Consider the following 18015-nt stretch of genomic DNA (forward strand, 5'->3'; position numbering starts at 1 on the left):
TTTTAAATACAACCCACTGACATGCTTTCTTGTGATTGTGAAGTGACATTAGGACATAAACGTCAAGTTATTTGGCCGGCGCTTTAATCAAATAGGCTTACTGCAATATGACAACGCCATGACTTGCGGCCCCTAAGGGAACAGAGTCCTTAACACTGGCAGTCTTTTTCTTCCCATTAAGTCATACGAACCCTGCGGAGCTCTGATGGATATCTCCGATTTGTTGAATCATCTTTTCTATAAAAACTTTTTCCAAGTCTAAAAACTTGTGCATTTCTCTCTTCTCTTTCTTCTGCTCTGCTCTTCGCTCCTCCACCTGTGCAGAGCTGGCCCCGCCTACAGGGTGAGGGCAGCTGTCAGTCAGAGACCTGCATCGAGCCGGATGATGAGGCCAGAGGGAATCCAATTTAATACCCTTTATTTGTCCTCAGAGAGCAATTTGCAGAGGCATGTAGAGTAGTACAAAAACATTGTTTTATAAAACAATGGAAACAAACTACAAAAAAAAAACAAGGATGAGAAAGAGTATACTAGGGGTTTCCACACTTCTATCCTTACAAGGACCCTGAGCCACATCACAAAAATGTCCTCAATCTCAATGTGTCAAAGTAGCTCTCGGAACAGGAACACACACAAAGACACTCACACACCTGTTTCCTTTTACCCATGCACATTCTTTACAAAATGCCAGAGCTGCGGTTCTTGCACAAACCAGAAAGCATCCAGTCCAATCTGTAACACTCCATATTTCACTGACGTTCCACTGCTGACGTGCTGCCTTCACAGGGAAAATGCATGCACGCTAATTGCCTGATGAATTCCAGCAGTTCTCTTCAAACAAGGATACAATTAAGATGTCTTCTGCACAGCGCTGATGTTTATACAGAATACTGTTTTTGGTAGTAAGAGAGAGGATTATGGAAGGGTTTGAGGGGGTCGAAATGTTGAAAAATTCTTTTAAAAAAAAGAAAAAATCTTATTCTCTCGTAATTCTGTAAAAACTATTTCATCAACAAATCTTTACAAATAGTGTTGCTTGGAGTAAAACTGTCAAACTGCAAATCTGAAATCCATCATCCAACATGTAGGAACTTATAGGCTCGCTGATTTTAAATTGTTTATGAATCCCCAATTTCTTTGTTCTTGTGAATGTTCTCCTTGAAGGCTTTTAGAACATCCGACATACCAATCATCTCCCCACAGTCACATCTACAGACACTTCAGGGGGTGAAATCTGTGTGGCAGGTTTTGACGTACGTAGTGATGACAGCTGTCATGGCTGCTTCAATAGCTGCGGGCGAGGGTCACCCATGTCTTGCGCTCTGACGCTCATTAACGAAGCTGGCCCCCGACCAATGAGATGGGAGAATGAGGCAGTCAGGAGAGCAGTGAGCCCACCTCCCTCGGTCCTCGAACACTTCTATTTGTCCCTCTTTCCTTTGGCCTGCTCCTCTGCTCTGATCACCGTCATTTAAAAAATAACTTAATGCATGGTTGCTCACCCCCGATGCCCCCTCCCTTCTCTTTCTCTACTGTTCTTGCATTCTTTTTTTTTCTCTGGGACTGTACCATCCACGGCTGTGTAGGGAGGAATGAGGAATGGAGGATGGAAAGGAGGCTGAGGGTAGCCAGGGGGGTTAGGGTGGAAGAGGCTGGGCCTGAGACTGGAATGTTAAGCTGAAGCAGAAACAGCATCGGCGTAACACGGCACATATTGACGGCACAGGACAACAGGACATGGAACAGGCTAATACTTTAGTTCAGCACTGAATAAGATGGTATAGGAAAGTCCTGGGAACTAGCAGCCTACATGTTGAAATAAAAGGAGGTCATGTTACACCACCAAGCCTGGGGCTGGCTTTATTCACGCATTCTGAGGAGATTTACTCTATCGGACAGCTATATTCTACTTGCTTTTGTATCATTTATTATAAATACGTGGTTTGTGTAGCTGTTGCCTTAAGACGGATTTGTAGCATTTGTGATATTAATGCAATGTTTCATGATTCCTCTAATGCATGCCAAGAATTCAAGACAATCAAATTCAGGCAGTGAATGTCTGATACAGTAAAATTCACTATAACAGCCTGAAATTTCACTTCTCTTTAAATCATTTAAATAAATCCAACTGCAGTATATTCATAAGAAAACATTATACAGTCAACAACAAAATTGAAAGGCTTACATATTTATTTGAAATATTGCTTGACAGTTAAACCTGTTAATGACAACTGTAAACATTACGACTGAAAAGGCTAATACAACAATCATGCATTTATTAATAATTCCTCCACTGATTGATTTTGACCATGTCAAGCTTAAAGCAAATGGAGCATGCATGAACCATTTAAATCAATGCATGTGTCTTGACATTGGGCCCTTGCTTAATGAAACTTAACACTAACTGAACCTCTTGATATTCATGCTTTCTCATGCTAGATTTTGTGCTTTCTACAAAAATTCACAAGCATAGTTGACCTAGAAAATATAAATAGTTTGCATGGTTAATGTTTAGCATTTTGCCATCAGCACCGAAGCAGTACATGTGAAAGTAAGACATTTTCTTGCGATTAAAATTATTCTGGCCCGAGCCATACAATACACAATGATTTACTGTCCGTTGCCAAGCCTGAGCTCGATGCTAATTTCATACATTCATGCCATCTCACATAGTCGGGCTCAGCCTCACTGGCAGAAAAATCTGCATATTGGGATTTAATGCTGCTGTCTCAGTATACATCGTTGGAAAAGCACACTACATGGGCAGTGGTGGCAATGGTAGCCTCCTCACATATTTGAAGGCTGGACCAGTGCACTGTGTATGCTCTCCTCCTTATCTCTAGAGCTGCTACACAGCTCAAAAATGGCAAATGTATTGTTTCCTCTTCACTCTTTCCAGTCTTTACGCTTCAGGTGTGCTGCTGACTGATTCTCTACAGATTTACTGGGGTTAAGGTCAGGGACCATATTGATGTGTTTACATTTTAACTCTTCTAACTACAGCCCAGAGGAACGGCAACTGTTTTAATGTACCAACATTTCTCCCACGGCTTTGATTCTCTGACTTGTGAATGCGATGCTGTTTGGCGCCTGACAGTCTCACATGCTTGAGCTACCACCAGCACGTGAATGAAGAGCACCACACAGTTTGAAGCATATGCTGCAAAAATGTTTGTAAGGGAAAGTAATTTCCTGTTTTAATGTTACATTACAACAAATCCACAACTTGACTGATAATTAGCATCGGTTTTTCAATGCCGAGTGAAAGACCCCCATGCCTGACCGTTCCTGACTGACGCCAACGACACCTACAGGAGCCCAGAGGACCAATAATAGCCTTGCTAATGAGCTTGCCATTCACAACTTCACCAGGCGTGAAAAAGCCTCAGCATCTGAATTGAAAACAACGTTTACGCGCAAACACATTTACAAAACATAATGTCCATAACAGGTTTGAATATTAACGGCTGCCAAATAATTTGTTCGAATAAAATTATTTTTTTTAACATTCAAATTATATTTGAATATAGAAGTTTGGAGTCAAAGCCCTAAGGTGGACTGACCTTTAAGGTGGACAAGCTATTTTAGTGACGTGGGTCTTTCAGCACCCCTACTGCCAAAAAAGACTCTTTGCTGTCGAAGTTAACCCAGTAGCATTAATGGTCCAAAGGCAAGGCAAGTTTATTCATAGAGAACCATTCAGACAGAAGGCTTCAAAGTACAGAAATACATTAAAAAGGTGCCTGGAAATGTATTTATTCCTGTGATATTCAAACTAGAAACTAGTCTTTTTTTTTTTTTTTTTAAATTAAATTATTGCTTTTGTTATTTAAAACAAAATAAATGTTCAGTTTCACTTTGAGAAAGTACCTACCTCAAAATTAATAATAATTTAATTAAAAAATGATGAAAAAATATATTTTGTAGATATGAAATAATGCAAGATTTTCCCCTAATTGTTCTCAATCACATTTTGTTAAAAGATCGTGGGAAAATAGTGAACCCAGTATCGTGGATTCCAAGTTCAGTGTATTGTTACATCCCCAGCAGTAAACAATGTTTTTAACCCTACCTGAGCCTGGCCAAGTGATCTGAAAACCAAAAAAGATGTGGCCTGTGGATGAATTACACCCTCTTTCCTTAATTTCCTAACCCTGTCCTTATGTTAGTGGGCTGCTGAAACTGCCACCATCACATGGTTGGTTCAGGCCGGACAGTTGAAGCACTTTGCCTTACCCTGCATCAAAAACAATACCTTTCAACAAATATACTGAAGATCCTTCACATCCAAAAACAGATGTGAAGAATTGAGTGAATGCTGATTACTGACAAGAGATTTGTGCCACTTAGAAAATAAAGATTTTTTTTTTAGTTTAAATGAACACTAGCATAGCAGAGAGGGGGGGTACTGTATGCCAGTGTCAGAGGAGATAATACAGACAGACACACAAAATGTCCAACATGATTCCAAGATTCAGGGCCGCATAGTCTCTTTTGTCTATCGCCTTGGAAACCAAGCCGGATTTGCCTCACTGATGTCTGATAGGAGACAGATCGTTGTCAGAGTGTGTCAACATCCAGCTTCACCAAACCAATGCAAACAGCCTCCGGTCATCATGCAAACTGTCTGACTACACGGCTACAGGGAGGTTAGCTGTGTGCTTATCAGGCAGACTGGTACAAAGTGCCCTGGCACTGCAGTTCAAACTGTCGAGGTCAGGACATCCCAAAATGATTCAGGGAGTGCAGGACACAAAATAAAGTGTATGTACCATGTAAAGCAGGATTCTCAGTACCAAACAGCTAAAAACGATGTAACCCTTGGCTGTCAGAGAGCATAGAGAGAGCTAAAACACCGTAGAATTAGTGTTTCCCTATAAGCAGTGCTTTAAGAAAGCAAATACTAAAACTCCATAAAGCAAGATGAATGTCCCAACCGCAGTGAGTCACAGAGTGGCAGTGTGAGGAAGCTTCGCTGCCCAGTGTACAGTGCTGGTGGAAAAACTGAATCGGGCACACAAGCAACTGAGGAGTGAAAGAAAAGAAAAGGGAAATGACCTTCAAGGGAGGCCGTTTCATATTATTCATGGGGAAAGAATTCAAAAATAGTTTGTGGATGTTTTGATCAGGTAAACCACGGACTGAACTTATGTTTTAATAGATTATATTAGGTGGGTGTTTAATAAAACTCATATCAGCAACCTAAATTCTAACAAATCAATCATTATACTTCACTGATGTGTCTTGTCTTACAGCTCAGGTTAAATTAACAGCATGTGGTAGAGCCCTAAAACATACACACAGATCATTATGCTGTTGAGTTATACCATAATCATGCATGCATCTTTAAAGGTTATCGTCCCTCTACATATTCTATCTTCTGACCCCTGTATCAGATTACATAATTAGTAAATGTCCATGGTCAAAGAGGAATGAAAAATGAAAAAGAAGTTGAAGTAAATGGATATTTTATGTCCACAACTCAAAAAACAGGTTGGTGCCGATGTGTTAGTTGTGGGGCATGCAGCCGGGCCAAATGAAAGTTCTACCTCCCAGCTGCTGTGAACCATTTAGTGGAAAGACATTAAATCAACCCCAGTGGGATTTACCGATTATAAGGGTGAAAAAAATGTTTTTGACAGCCCTAGAGAAGGGGGAAATCTTTCATCTATATTTAAACAGAACTAATCCTTAGCTTCGCCAACAACCCCTGCAAAAACTCTGGTGCAAACATTTTTTTTGAAAACTCCATGTAGGACTGGAGGGATTAGGAGTCTTCTGCTGAAGATGGAGAATATACATGTCAGTTTTCAGAGCAGAAAGATTTCATTGTGTGTCAATATATGCCGCAGGCGTCTAGACTGAAAACAGACCAGAAAACAAAACAACCAGATTTCATGCAAGTACGCTTGAGGATATCTATGCTATCACATGCATACAGCACACTGCTTACTGCAGGGGTATTGCGGCCCCGCCCCCTACATGCAACATGCATTCCTCCATCACATGCAGACGATTTCTAGAACCCACCCACTGAAACCACATTTTTTTAGCCCAGAGCACAAGACTGTTGTAGCCACACATTTGAGCGTGGACTACATAAATTGAAGAAAGTTTTGATGATATTATATAAATATATGGTAATAATGTTGATGTCAATTTGGAATTTTTCCAAAAGTTCCCCAGCTTAACTTCCTATGGAAAGTTTCCAGAAACACTGGAAACATTCCACCCTTGGTAACCCTTGGAGTGAGGCATGAAATAAATGCATGAATCTGAATGCTTATGGGATGGTTTGTCATACTCAGACAGTATTTACTACTCTTTTTTAAAACTTATCTCTGCTGCAATTATTTTATCACAACTATGAGAACATAAACAGTAGAAATAGTAGTAGCATTACAAAGTAATCCACCAGGTATTTGATTGGCTGCTGCAGCACCTTGCCGGATGGCATTACGTTGCTGCAAAGGACATTTATGCCAGTAATGTCTGCCGGCCTGTAGCTGCTTGCATCTGTTTCAAGACACTAGCACTTGCTTATCGTGCTACCATCGAATCAGGCCCAGCTTACATCCAGGACATGATTCCTTAAACCCCAGCCCGCCCTCTCCGCTCTGCATTGGCAAATCGGCTTGTTGCCGAGAAAAGCCAGCCCTGTCCAATTTTCGGGAAATTGGGTCACTGTTTTTGTATTGTCAAAACCTTAGCTGTAGTTCAAAGCTGTAATGGTTTATTGCTAATAAAATAATTGCTTTTGTATCTTTGTAAAAAAATTCAAGGTGCTCAGACTTCACTAGCATGGACAGTAGTGAATATCAATTTAAAGATTCATACGTTTAATGAAAGCAAATGAAAGTTGAAACGGACTATGGAATGGAGGCTAGTGGATCAGAGGGCTATCCTGGAAGTGGGGCAGGATGCAGCTCTCTGTTGTTGGTAATCTAGGAAATGAAGGTCATTTGAAGAGTGAATTCCATCAAATACTACAAAATAAGATAGAGAATACTAGCAAACGGCTGATGGCAACATATTACAATAGAATACATAATTTATGTATTATTATGGACTGACTACATGTCTGGGACTGAAATTCAAAATCAGCCTTTCTTCCTATCCTTGTTGATCTTCTTAAGTTTTATACTGGATAACTAGTTTTATGTTAGGGACTGTTGTTTTAAAGAATACATAGTTGTCTTGGTACACGCTTAAAAAAGGACGGTACTCAAATACTGAAAAAAGGTGTTCTCTGATTGCCTCCACACAGCTCTCACACACCCGTCCATTAACATGTACTAGCTGCAAGACCAGCTATCAAAACAAACAACAGAGAAACTTGAAGCACAAAGAGGTAGAGTGACTTAGTTCTCTGCTCAGGATGCCATTACTCCACTTTATCTTTACATAGAAAACATTGAATTTCTTTGCCGCTATATAAATGCTCTGAATGTTGACTACAGTACAGCTCCTTTAAATGAGAAAACATGTCTTTCAGATCCAATTATTTTGTTTAATAACATGAGAATCCTTGAAACCCATTGTGCTAATCAGTTTAATGATAGGAATATTCTATTGCAACGTCTGTAGTAAGTCTTTGAATCCAATCTCTATACTCCTATGGCTAATCTACAATCAGGAAACTGAACTGAACTCCGTTATCTTCTGCAGATATCTCTTCCAGTTTAAAACAAAGGGTATCCTGGTAATACAGTTAGCTAAGCAACCCAATGCACCTGCAACATCCTAACTTTACTGCATACTTCCTCTATGCACCCACTCCAGTCTTTCTCAATTATTAACCACCAAGTAAAATGCTGAGTAAAAAAAGAACCATCCAATGTAAACAGTATGGAAATGGGAAACAAACAAATAAAATGAAAATAGCATCTGCACGTCGAGCGCAGCAATAAGTCAGTCCATCCTCCTGCTGCTTCCTCGCTCTTTTGTCACAGAGAGACAGAGAGACAAACTACAGCTCTGCTCTTGTTCAGTCCTCCATAAAAGTCACAGGGGAAGTTTATGGTCGGCAGATGCTCGAGTAAATGAAGGTCCCCCCCACCCCCCTACCATCGTCTCCTCACTCGAGGAAGGGGCTTCACGGTCGCCGACAGCGACCCGGAGTTAACCTCCCCCTGTGTTGGCACGGAAACGGAAGAGCTGAGAAAAAGGGAGGAAGCCGGGCGATGGGAGTTACGACCCGACGGAGTGAGGGAAGAGAGGAGCGGAGTCTGTCTTTTTATGTATAATTGTCTGCGTCTCAGTCTCGATGCTGCTGTCTTTCATCTGGGCAGACCTCTGACACACATCATGATGCTGCTGCTGCTGCTGCTGCTGCTGCTGCTGTCTGATCCGGTACCTCAGCCTGCGGCCAGCCTTATTCACTGCTTCTGATCTGGCAGTCTGCAGTCAGCTCCAATAGTCACAAGGAGATCTTTCTTCTGACACAGCTGGCTTCCTCCAAGATGGCGGGTCAGTAGTCAAGCATGGCCTAGAGGCTTATTTTCAACCATCACATGAGTTAAACAGCTGTAGATATTACAGCTTTTGATTACAGATGCGGTGATTAACTTCACAGTTAGTCCTCCAGTGTTATATTTGCAACAATGTGCTGTGTCTGACAGCTACGGCAACATTCCCTCAGCTCCCGGATGACACACACAGTACAGTACATGCAGTCACACATTTCTGTTCTGTTCTAATACATCCTAATGCCTCAGAGACACTTAAGACTTCAGCGATACCCACAAACAGCAGCTGGTTAACAGAATGGAAAGAGAGTAAAAGCCAAAACAGGGAAACAAGTGTTGAAATACACCTGTCTCTAGAAGGCCCAACAGCTGGTTAGTCAGCTTCCTGCCAAAAACGACATCATGACGACAAAGAAACATTCCAAACAAATCTGAGCAGCTTTTGAAAAGTAGCAATCAGGGGAAAGGACACAAAAGTAACTCCAAGGCAATGAATATCGCTCAGAGCACAGTTAAGGTGAAATACATATACCACAGCTGTATACCTACAAACTTGAGTCTGTCTGAGAACAATAAAAAGGAAGCTACAGAATTCCATGGCTGAGAGCACTTAACCAAACTGGCACCACTGAAAGTATGCTAAATAGCTATTAGCAGTTCCTGATTGCCACGTACCCATGGATGTAGAGAAAAATACCCTTGGATTACTTTGACACTTAAAAACAGGATGTTTCTCAGGCAAGAATTTGATTCGCGATGGTAAGATAATGGAGAAGATGGAGATTCCTCAGTGCGTTTAAGTTACATTGAATCTAACAACATGTGTATCGTGTCTTTCCTTTTAGATTTGATTGAGTTATTTCTCAGAGAAAAGCACTTTCTTTGCCATCGTTTTCAGAAAACCTGCATGCACCTGTCTCGTTTACGCCGCACAGTATCTTTACCTCATGTCTCTAACTCTGCACCCCAAAAAGAAATTATTTTCTTGGTGTCAAAAACGTAACCAATACTAAAACATGAAATCCCCACTAACTTACTGCTCAATAAGATACTGTAATGTAATACTTTGTACACCTCACACTGAATAAAAAAAAGCCTTCAAGGAGGGTGAACATTTATAGGCACGGACTTGTTGAACTAGATATTATGAAGAGAATAAATCATTATTGTGGATACAGATACACACGTACCTGGAGTCTCCTTTGCCCAGGTTAGCTCCGCCAGGATGGAGGATCGTTTGGTTCTTCTCCATGTCCACAATACATTTAGTGTTTAATTCCTTTTCTGTGGATGAGACAATACAAAGTGTTACAACCAAAGCATGTGACTTCCCAATAACATGTTTCTACTGTTATCCTTAAGTGTTTCAACATCATAACACAATGTCAAGTTGTATGTCACGGTGTCATCTCCGGCTCTAGTTCCCAGTTCAGACCAAAGATTCGCAACGCGACAAAACTGTTTTAGAACGTTGCAGAGATGTGAACTGACCCGTCTCGTCTGGACTCAAACCGGCTGATGTTGTCGCCTGTGATTCAGCTTGCCAAATCGCCAGCAGCTGGTTTTAGATCGGAAGATACGACACCTGTTGTAACAGCCAATTAAGTCTTAGCAAAGTCTGCTGGTCAAGTCACTTACAAACTGTCAGCTGGGTGAAAAGGCCGGTTTGGATGGAGGCTCAAAGACGTGTGTGATAGAGAGAGGGCCCAGCGAGCAATACGATGAATAAGGAGAAGGAGCACCGTAGTTGAGAACAAAGCAGTGAATCGGAAAAAAAATGATATTTTCTCTGTTTCATCTCTATAGAAATGCAGCTGTAGCAAGTATCTCACTATCCCTTTCCTCATTTATAGTTTATAATGCTACAAATTATATCCAGCTACGAAAAACAGCCTGGAAAGTCGGAGGTCAGAACGGAAGTACAGAGAGGCGTTGCTATGGTCTCACTGGTCTGAACGGGCAGGTTTCAGAACGCCGCAGACCTGCACGTTGCAAGTAGTTGCAAGTTTCAACTAGTCTCGTTGCGAAACTTTGGTCTGAACTGGGCTTTAACAAAGGCATCATAGAATCCCCATCATCCAGAAGTACACACATATTTTCCTTACATCCTTCCCATTGTGGGAACAACTGCAAAAGATTACAAGCCACCTTGTAACCTTTGACCCTTTTATCAGCCAACTTTCTGCTTACAAAAAGGCCTTAAAATGTTTAATGTCCCTGGGTTCCTTTACTGACACAAAGGTTTACAGCACTGGTCACTTCTTAGACTGTACAGCATTTGTGATAGCGCATGAGTTAAATAGTATAATAGCACACAATGATTTCCTGTGGAACATTAAGCTTAAACTATTGTGTGAATAGGCTGGAAGACATCAACTCCAATAATGACCTTTAACCTTGGAGTAAGCATTAAGCTAATCAATAAAGCAGGACTTGTCCAGGGAAACAGTTCATCTCCCTCCCTCTCACACACATATGCACACGACCAAGGACCTCCCATGCTGCCCCTGGCCTGTTTGTGTTATGACGCAACATTGGCCATTTCCAACTCAGCATACGGAGTGGTCCGAATGCTTTGTCCACTAAGGTGTTCATGTCGATCGGATGTACAAGTCAGCATATGACGTTGCACATTGAGGCTACAATCATGGTTGTGGTTACAATTCACATCGGAATTAAAGTACTTTTCTTACAAATCCAAGGAATGCATTAGTAAATATCTGATCTATTTTTGGTAACTTTTAAATAGATATCGCACATGTTCCCAATATAAAGCACTACATTTTATGTTTTCATAGCTGAGTCAGTCTTATAACCGTTCAATAGAAACCTTGCTGTGAAAAGTAACCAGCAGAAGCGTTGGAAAATAACATGTGAACCGCACTGGAAACTCACAAGGCTGGGAAGTCTCTCCATTCATCTGTCTTGCCAATGAGATCTATGGTTGTCTACACACGGGCTGGGTGTTGCCAGCCTGTCCTGGGCATCCAGTTTTTGGCAGAACAGATGGTGCATTAAAAAAAAAGGGCATTTGAGAAATGGTTACTTGAAGAGTTGACTAACTTGCCAGTAGCAGGATACTAGTCTTTTACTGCTGATGAATGGGTTTTTTTAATAGCCAATTGCTCAAATTTACTACACTATTACACTTTATTGCCAACAAATATATATATATATATATATTGTAGGGGTCACAAAATATCGAACTAACAACCAGTAATTAGGATCATGTCAGTAATACTGTTGAGTTTTAAAGAAAATATCTTTATATTGGAATCTAGGCTAATCAATAATACAGGATGAGGTCACGTCACCCACATGATTTTCTCTGCAATCAGCGTGCTTGTTTGTCAAACCAGGCAAAATCTCAATGACAAATTCATGCCATTTAACCTGAGAAGGGTAGGACTCCTATGCTGCCCCCCTATCTTGCTGCTGGTGGAGATATCCTCTTCAGTTTTGCCCCTTTGACAGGGAGTTTAGAGGTCAAGGCTAGAACAAATCTGTGTTTGCTCAAGAAGACTACAGCAGAGAGGAGACTTACTGATAATATATAATATCCTTCAACTGTAAGACCTAGTTCAAGACTTTACTGGGTATCTTATCACAACCATCACCATTTGGCTCAGTATTTACACGCGGACTGCTAGATTTTTAAGACACAACCGTGCCCGAGATGACTGTCAATAATCATTTACCCATTATGCAGCAAGCGTGCAATAGCTTGCAAGGATTTTAAACATTAAATGTGTTAGGGCAGGAAAAGTATTCTGTGGTTTCAATTCCTTTCTTCTACCAGAACTGTTTAAAGCAGTATTACAAAGTGTCATTTTATGATATCCATGCCTCAAGTTGCTCTTTCTGTCCACGGAATGAATTCTGAAGCAGGGAAGATTACATACAGTATAATGAATAAGTCAACAGTGGAGGATGTACCATTTTTTGTTGATAAAGAAATGGAACAAGATTCTCAACAATAATTGCACTATCCAGTGTTGATTACACCTATGGGAGATGAGGAGCAAAAATACCTTTACTCAATGTGTCGTGACTTCACCGGAAGACAACTTATTGCTTCGGTGTTTGAATGCTGTTGCAAGAAGCCTAGCCACATTGCCAAACAATACCTGCTAGCCATACCCGCTCACTCTTTTTCCTGCCAAGACTGCTGTGTAAGTGATCAAAAGACTGTGTGTGTTTTACATACCTAATTATTAGCATTGTATTGTTTTTCTTAACAAAAACATGCAAATTACCATACTATTGGCCTATAATGGCAGGTAGAATAAAGGATACACAAGTCACTTCACAAGTCTGTTAGTTTTTCCTAAAAGTGGCTGCTCAAGTAGACTACTATCATTTCCCTCCCTGAGATACAAAGGGGAATCCCAACCTGAAGAACTCTACGTCTGAGCAGAAGCTAGCCGTGCCTGTGCAAACCAGAAACATTAAGGATTTGAGGCTAAACTGTCTGTTTAGAGAGACTCAGCCCGGCTGTTTCTGGCAGGAACACAGGGGTAGAGCCATGGAAACTTGGAGTCAAAGGTCAGAGGACCTGAATCACCCTCCAATTCTCCTGCTGTCAAAGACTCTACAAAGCAGAAAAGCAGGGTGAGCCAACAGAGACTGAGTGACAAAAAGACAGTGAGAGCGAAAGAACAAAATAAAAGTTAAACAGGGGGACTGACACAGACAGAGGGGTTGAACTTTCACTCTTCTTCTGCTGCTGCTGTCTACATTGCCCATGTGCCCCTACTGCTGGAAAAGGGTCTAGATGCAGCTTACAGACACTACAAACCACACCTCCTACAAGCCCGCCCATTATCATACTTTGTTAGCAGCAAAGTAAGTATAGCTGCTGCAAAACACCACCACCAGTCTAAAACACACCCACTTGTTGTGCACAATGCCGCGGTAACTGAGGAAGACAATAAGCAATTTAAGCATTACATTAAACTTCACAGATCATGGGGTCATATACACTCACTGGCCACTTTATTAGGTGCACCTATCTAACTTCTTGTTAACGCAAATTTCTACATCAGCAAATCACATGGCAGCAACTCAATGCATTTAGGCATGTAGACATGGTCAAGACGATCTGCTGCAGTTCAAACCGAGCATCAGAATGGGGAAGAAAGGTGATTTTGAAGGTGACTTTGAACGTGGCGTGGTTGTTGGTGCCAGACGGGCTGCCCTGAGTATTTAAGAAACTGCTGATCGACTGAGATTTTCACGCACAACCATCTCTAGGGTTTACAGAGAATGGTCCGAAAAAGAGAAAAGATCCAGTGAGCGGCTGTTCTGTGGGTGCAAATGCCTTGTTGATGCCAGAGGTCAGAGGAGAATGGCCAGACTGGTTGGAGCTGATATAAAGGCAACAGGAACTCAAATATACACTGGTTCCAACAGAGGAATGCAGGAGAGCATCTGTGAACACACAACACCACCTACTTTCTAGCAGATAGGGAACCACAGCAGAAGACCACACTGACACTCTATTAAGCACCAGGTGTGCTTAATAAAGTGGCCAGTGAGTGTAAGCTTAAACACCGGCCTACCATAACTCGATAACATGAGTTTACGCCTAATTTCTGAAGTAATCAATCTCCAGAGCCACAGAGAAGCTGGTTCCAACTGAAGGTCCGTTTCCATAGTTGCTAACTATCCGCTCCCCTCCCAGCGAAGTAGTCTCCTGGCAGCGGGGAAGTGCGGCTGAGGGACCAGAACCCAGCGTTGCCGTGGGCCGCCAGACTGCTGGCCATCAGACCACTATTGGGTTTATTGTTTGTAACCAGTGAATGAATGCGTAAAATTGAACAACTTAATGCCTCATTCACACATTCTTGTCAGAGCATAGAAAGTGTTTAGCACGAAAGTGAAAATGAAAAGAGCTAAAATGAGCCGTTGTCAGGAATTCTGCATAGCATCAATCACAAGGATGTGTCAAGGCAACGAGTACTAGCCTCTTTCCTTCATAACCAGCTCCCGCTTTCTACTTCTCTGGATCTTCCCTGGGCTACCGGTGCTGAGGTTTGGCACAACAGCCCTGACATCAGCCAGGAAGCTGATTGGCCGCGGTGTTGCCGTTGCTACGCCTGGGGTTGCTCTGTTCTTCGAAGGCCACAGCCATGGGAACATGGAGCATTACGCAACATTAGCAAATATTCATTCACTCACTCCCTTCCTGCCTTTGTCCAGCTAGGCTGCTACATCACCTCTTCTCCTCAACCTGGGATACACAGGGACAGTGCCCTCGAGGTTAAAGAAGACTGCTTATTATTTCAGTGTCACAAGTCTGAATCACTGCAGCAGCTGGGGAAATGTAAGTGAGGAAACTGAATGTGTACTCCTTGCCCTCCCTTAGCTATTGCTACTGTGTCCTAAAGCAACTGTCTGGCAGCAGAAGACAGGGGAAGACCTTAACTGAGCAGCTCAAAGGTGTGCTGTGTAGAGGCCTGAATATCAAATGATGAATGCTGGAAACATTTTTTTTCCTAAGGGCGACTCAGTTCTTCTGAACTAACTTGTGATGGAAGAATTCTGTGTCCACTCAGAGCTGATTGGGACTATTTGAAATCCTAAAAATCTTACAATAACACTTGTAGACATGGACAGAAGTTCCACTCAGACAGGGGTCAGAACGGCACTATGGGAAACGTGGCACTGCTGGTTCCGAACCCTTTCCCACTGCCTTTCGTAAGCATCAATCTGCCTGCTTGTTCCCCTTTACCAAAATCAAAATTGCTTTTCCTTGCTGAGCAATGGAAGACACATGTAGGCATTTGTTTACACTGTGTCACAGGATGACTGTTGCTTGTTTGAAACCAATGAAGTTGGACATACAGCTACTGGTAGGTTACTTCACTTAAAAACTTGGCTGCAGCAAGCCAAAAATAGCATACACAAAATGACTCTGGCAGACTTTGCTTCATTGAATTCATCTACTTTTTAAAGTGCTTGAATCGTGCAAAAACACAGTTAATATCTTGTGTTCTATACTCAGTACTCAGAGTTAAATTAACAGTGGATTTATGGAGAACACAAAAAAGGAGGGACAGCGGACATGGTCATACCAAGGCTTACTGAATGTAGGCAGAGAAGAACTGTTGATAACTCTAATGGATGGTGATGACAAACCACCAGCAACTGCAGACCAGATTTTTACCGTGCATGTGTTGTACCCCAATGATATAACACAATTGGGGCACACTGGGAAATTGAATAAGATGTTGCCAGAGTGACCAATGAATCGAAATGTAGCCTACTTGATATGAAGCTGAATTCCACCAGCATAACGCTAGCCTCTCTGCCTCACCATCTATATACCCATAACCTTGATTGTTAAATCACCCTACACCAGCTGACTCATGTATACATGTTTTGTGTATCCAAAACAAATGTCTAATCTTGTCAATCTTGAGAGTCATCACTGAAAAAAATCCTCCTGACTGCTCGGGTTCTTCATGGTAAGTCCCTTCCTATGGGAACAGTGTGGCGATCCACAGCCTTGGTCTTGTGACCGACTTCTCCAGCTCACAGGGAGAGAGAGGGGGAGAGAGAGAGAGAGAGAGAGAGAGAGAGAGAGAGAGAGAGAGAGAGAGAGAGAGAGAGAGAGAGAGAGAGAGAGAGAGAGAGAGAGAGAGAGAGAGAGAGAGAGAGAGAGAGAGAGAGAGAGAGAGAGAGAGAGAGAGATACATGTGATTCATTCTGCCAGTTGTCGGTCAACCACTTTGCCTCAGCAGCTCTCCTCCTCCTCCTTTCATGGGACACATGGTCTCCCACGGCAAAAACACGACTTGGCAATCAACCAGGAAAGGTCATCCATCCTTTCCTACATGCTGCACTGAAACTTTGCAATATAATTGACCAGAGCATTTGCACGCAGATTTGTGCTTTGTTACCGAGGCAGGCTTTTCTAAAATTAGGGATGAGGATGAACAATATGTACACATGATACAGCCCAGGGAAGGTTGGGGGGCTGAATATATATGCATGTTGGCCTTATGTTAGTGATACAGTGAGAGAGAAAAAGGAGAAAATCCTCTGTTCAGAAAATAGATGATTATTCTGAAAAACTTAATGTCTAGCAAATTCTAATTAAAATTATTTTTTGGACACATTGCTGTTGCCGTCTTTAAATCACACCAAGTCACATCTATCCTGTTAAACTACCTACTTTCCCCGCTGTTGCAGCAAGTGATGGATGAAGTCAAGACGCTATTGGCATCTGTATCAGCCAGTGATGGAGCCAAAGCTGCTAGACTGTCACTTTTTGATAGAAGATCTCAGCAGCTCCCATTTGAATCATGAGGGAAACCCTATGGCAGCACTGTACAAACATGTGCCATCCAGACCACAACAAAGCTCATTTCACTAATGGGTTGTGATTTCTGACTGACATCCCATTCTCAGGAAATTAAACAGGGAGTACTTAAGTCAAGCCAGTCAGTGTTAAAGTGAAATACAGGTTGTTTACACTTAACCTGTGGTAGTCTGTGCATCATACAAATCTGGGATTGTCCATTTCCAATTGTGCTAATCTGATGTTGGTGTCAGTGTATCCATCGTGTTAACCAGGCATGTTATTCAGACAATGCAGACGGATGCATCCTCCACCTACAGCATCCATTTGAGAGTCAGTGTATTGAAAACAATTCAAATGTGAGCAGACTGAAGCCCTCTCACCTCTCCTGTTCATGGGCCGTACACGAACAGCCACCTTGACATTGGCCTCGTCCAGGCTGGGCTCCCCCATGCTGACTCCTTACCCGGGCACGGGAGGTAGTGCCAAAATAAATCAGCTCTTCAGATAAACAATCATCCAAAAGCCTGGAAATGTCGCGCTAGTCGGACTGTCAGCCCGCTAGCTGTGCTCAGCTTTGCTCCATAGATCAGGCATGTCCACGGAAAAACAAAAAGCCTGGGCAGAAATCCTGCAGGAAGCCAGCCGCCGCCGCCGCTGCTGCTGCTGCTTATCTTCTTCTCCTGCTCATATTCCAGGCTAATGTAAATCCAAAGAGGCGTGGAGGCTGGAAGGGAAGGGAGAAATGTAAATGGGGTAAGACTTTACAGCTAGTGGATGTGACTGAGCAAACACATGCTATCTGCAAGGCAAAAAAAACGGGCTAGCCAGCTAATTTGCAAGGCAAACTGAAGGGCAGCAGCGGCAGGAAAGAAGAAAGTTTGGGCCATTTTCTACCAATCAAACACATAACATCCCCGGACACAACCCGGCCTTCGAGCTACATACCTTAGTGGATTCATTCCAGAGCCGACACCACTGACCTACACCTATAACTGAGAGAGATCCCCGGAGAACCGCTTAGCGATGATCTATTTCTTCCAAGCGGAATCCACTATGTCCTCCCTGTGTCGAGCTAAAAGCAGCCAGCAGCATCCGCCTTTCCGTCGAGGTGTTAGCCCTTCAAATTAAAAGCACGTCGGTCTAACTCCCGTATGTCAAAAAAAAAAACATGTCTAACTAGAAGGTACACGCGACAGCTGTTTTCACAAAACAAAGGTTATAAGATCACGATGTATTGTG

At 42.3% G+C, this 18015-nt stretch overlaps 1 protein-coding gene across 2 annotated transcripts in view; it reads right to left on the reverse strand.

Moving 5' to 3' along the window:
* kif13ba (kinesin family member 13Ba) overlaps nucleotides 1-17805 on the reverse strand; it is a 47941-nt gene extending 30136 nt beyond the window's left edge. For both annotated transcript variants that reach the window (XM_083940794.1, XM_083940795.1), the window contains exons 1-3: nucleotides 17722-17805; nucleotides 17157-17500; nucleotides 9659-9752 (exon numbers count right to left, since the gene is read on the reverse strand). In XM_083940794.1, the coding sequence (XP_083796920.1) occupies nucleotides 9659-9752; nucleotides 17157-17226 (164 nt within the window). In that variant the 5' untranslated portion in view covers nucleotides 17227-17500; nucleotides 17722-17805. The remainder of the gene's footprint in view (nucleotides 1-9658; nucleotides 9753-17156; nucleotides 17501-17721) is intronic.
* Nucleotides 17806-18015: the final 210 nt, after the last annotated feature.

This window comes from Echiichthys vipera (genome assembly GCF_963691815.1).
Source record: "Echiichthys vipera genome assembly, chromosome: 1".
NCBI classification, from domain to species: domain Eukaryota; kingdom Metazoa; phylum Chordata; class Actinopteri; order Perciformes; family Trachinidae; genus Echiichthys; species Echiichthys vipera.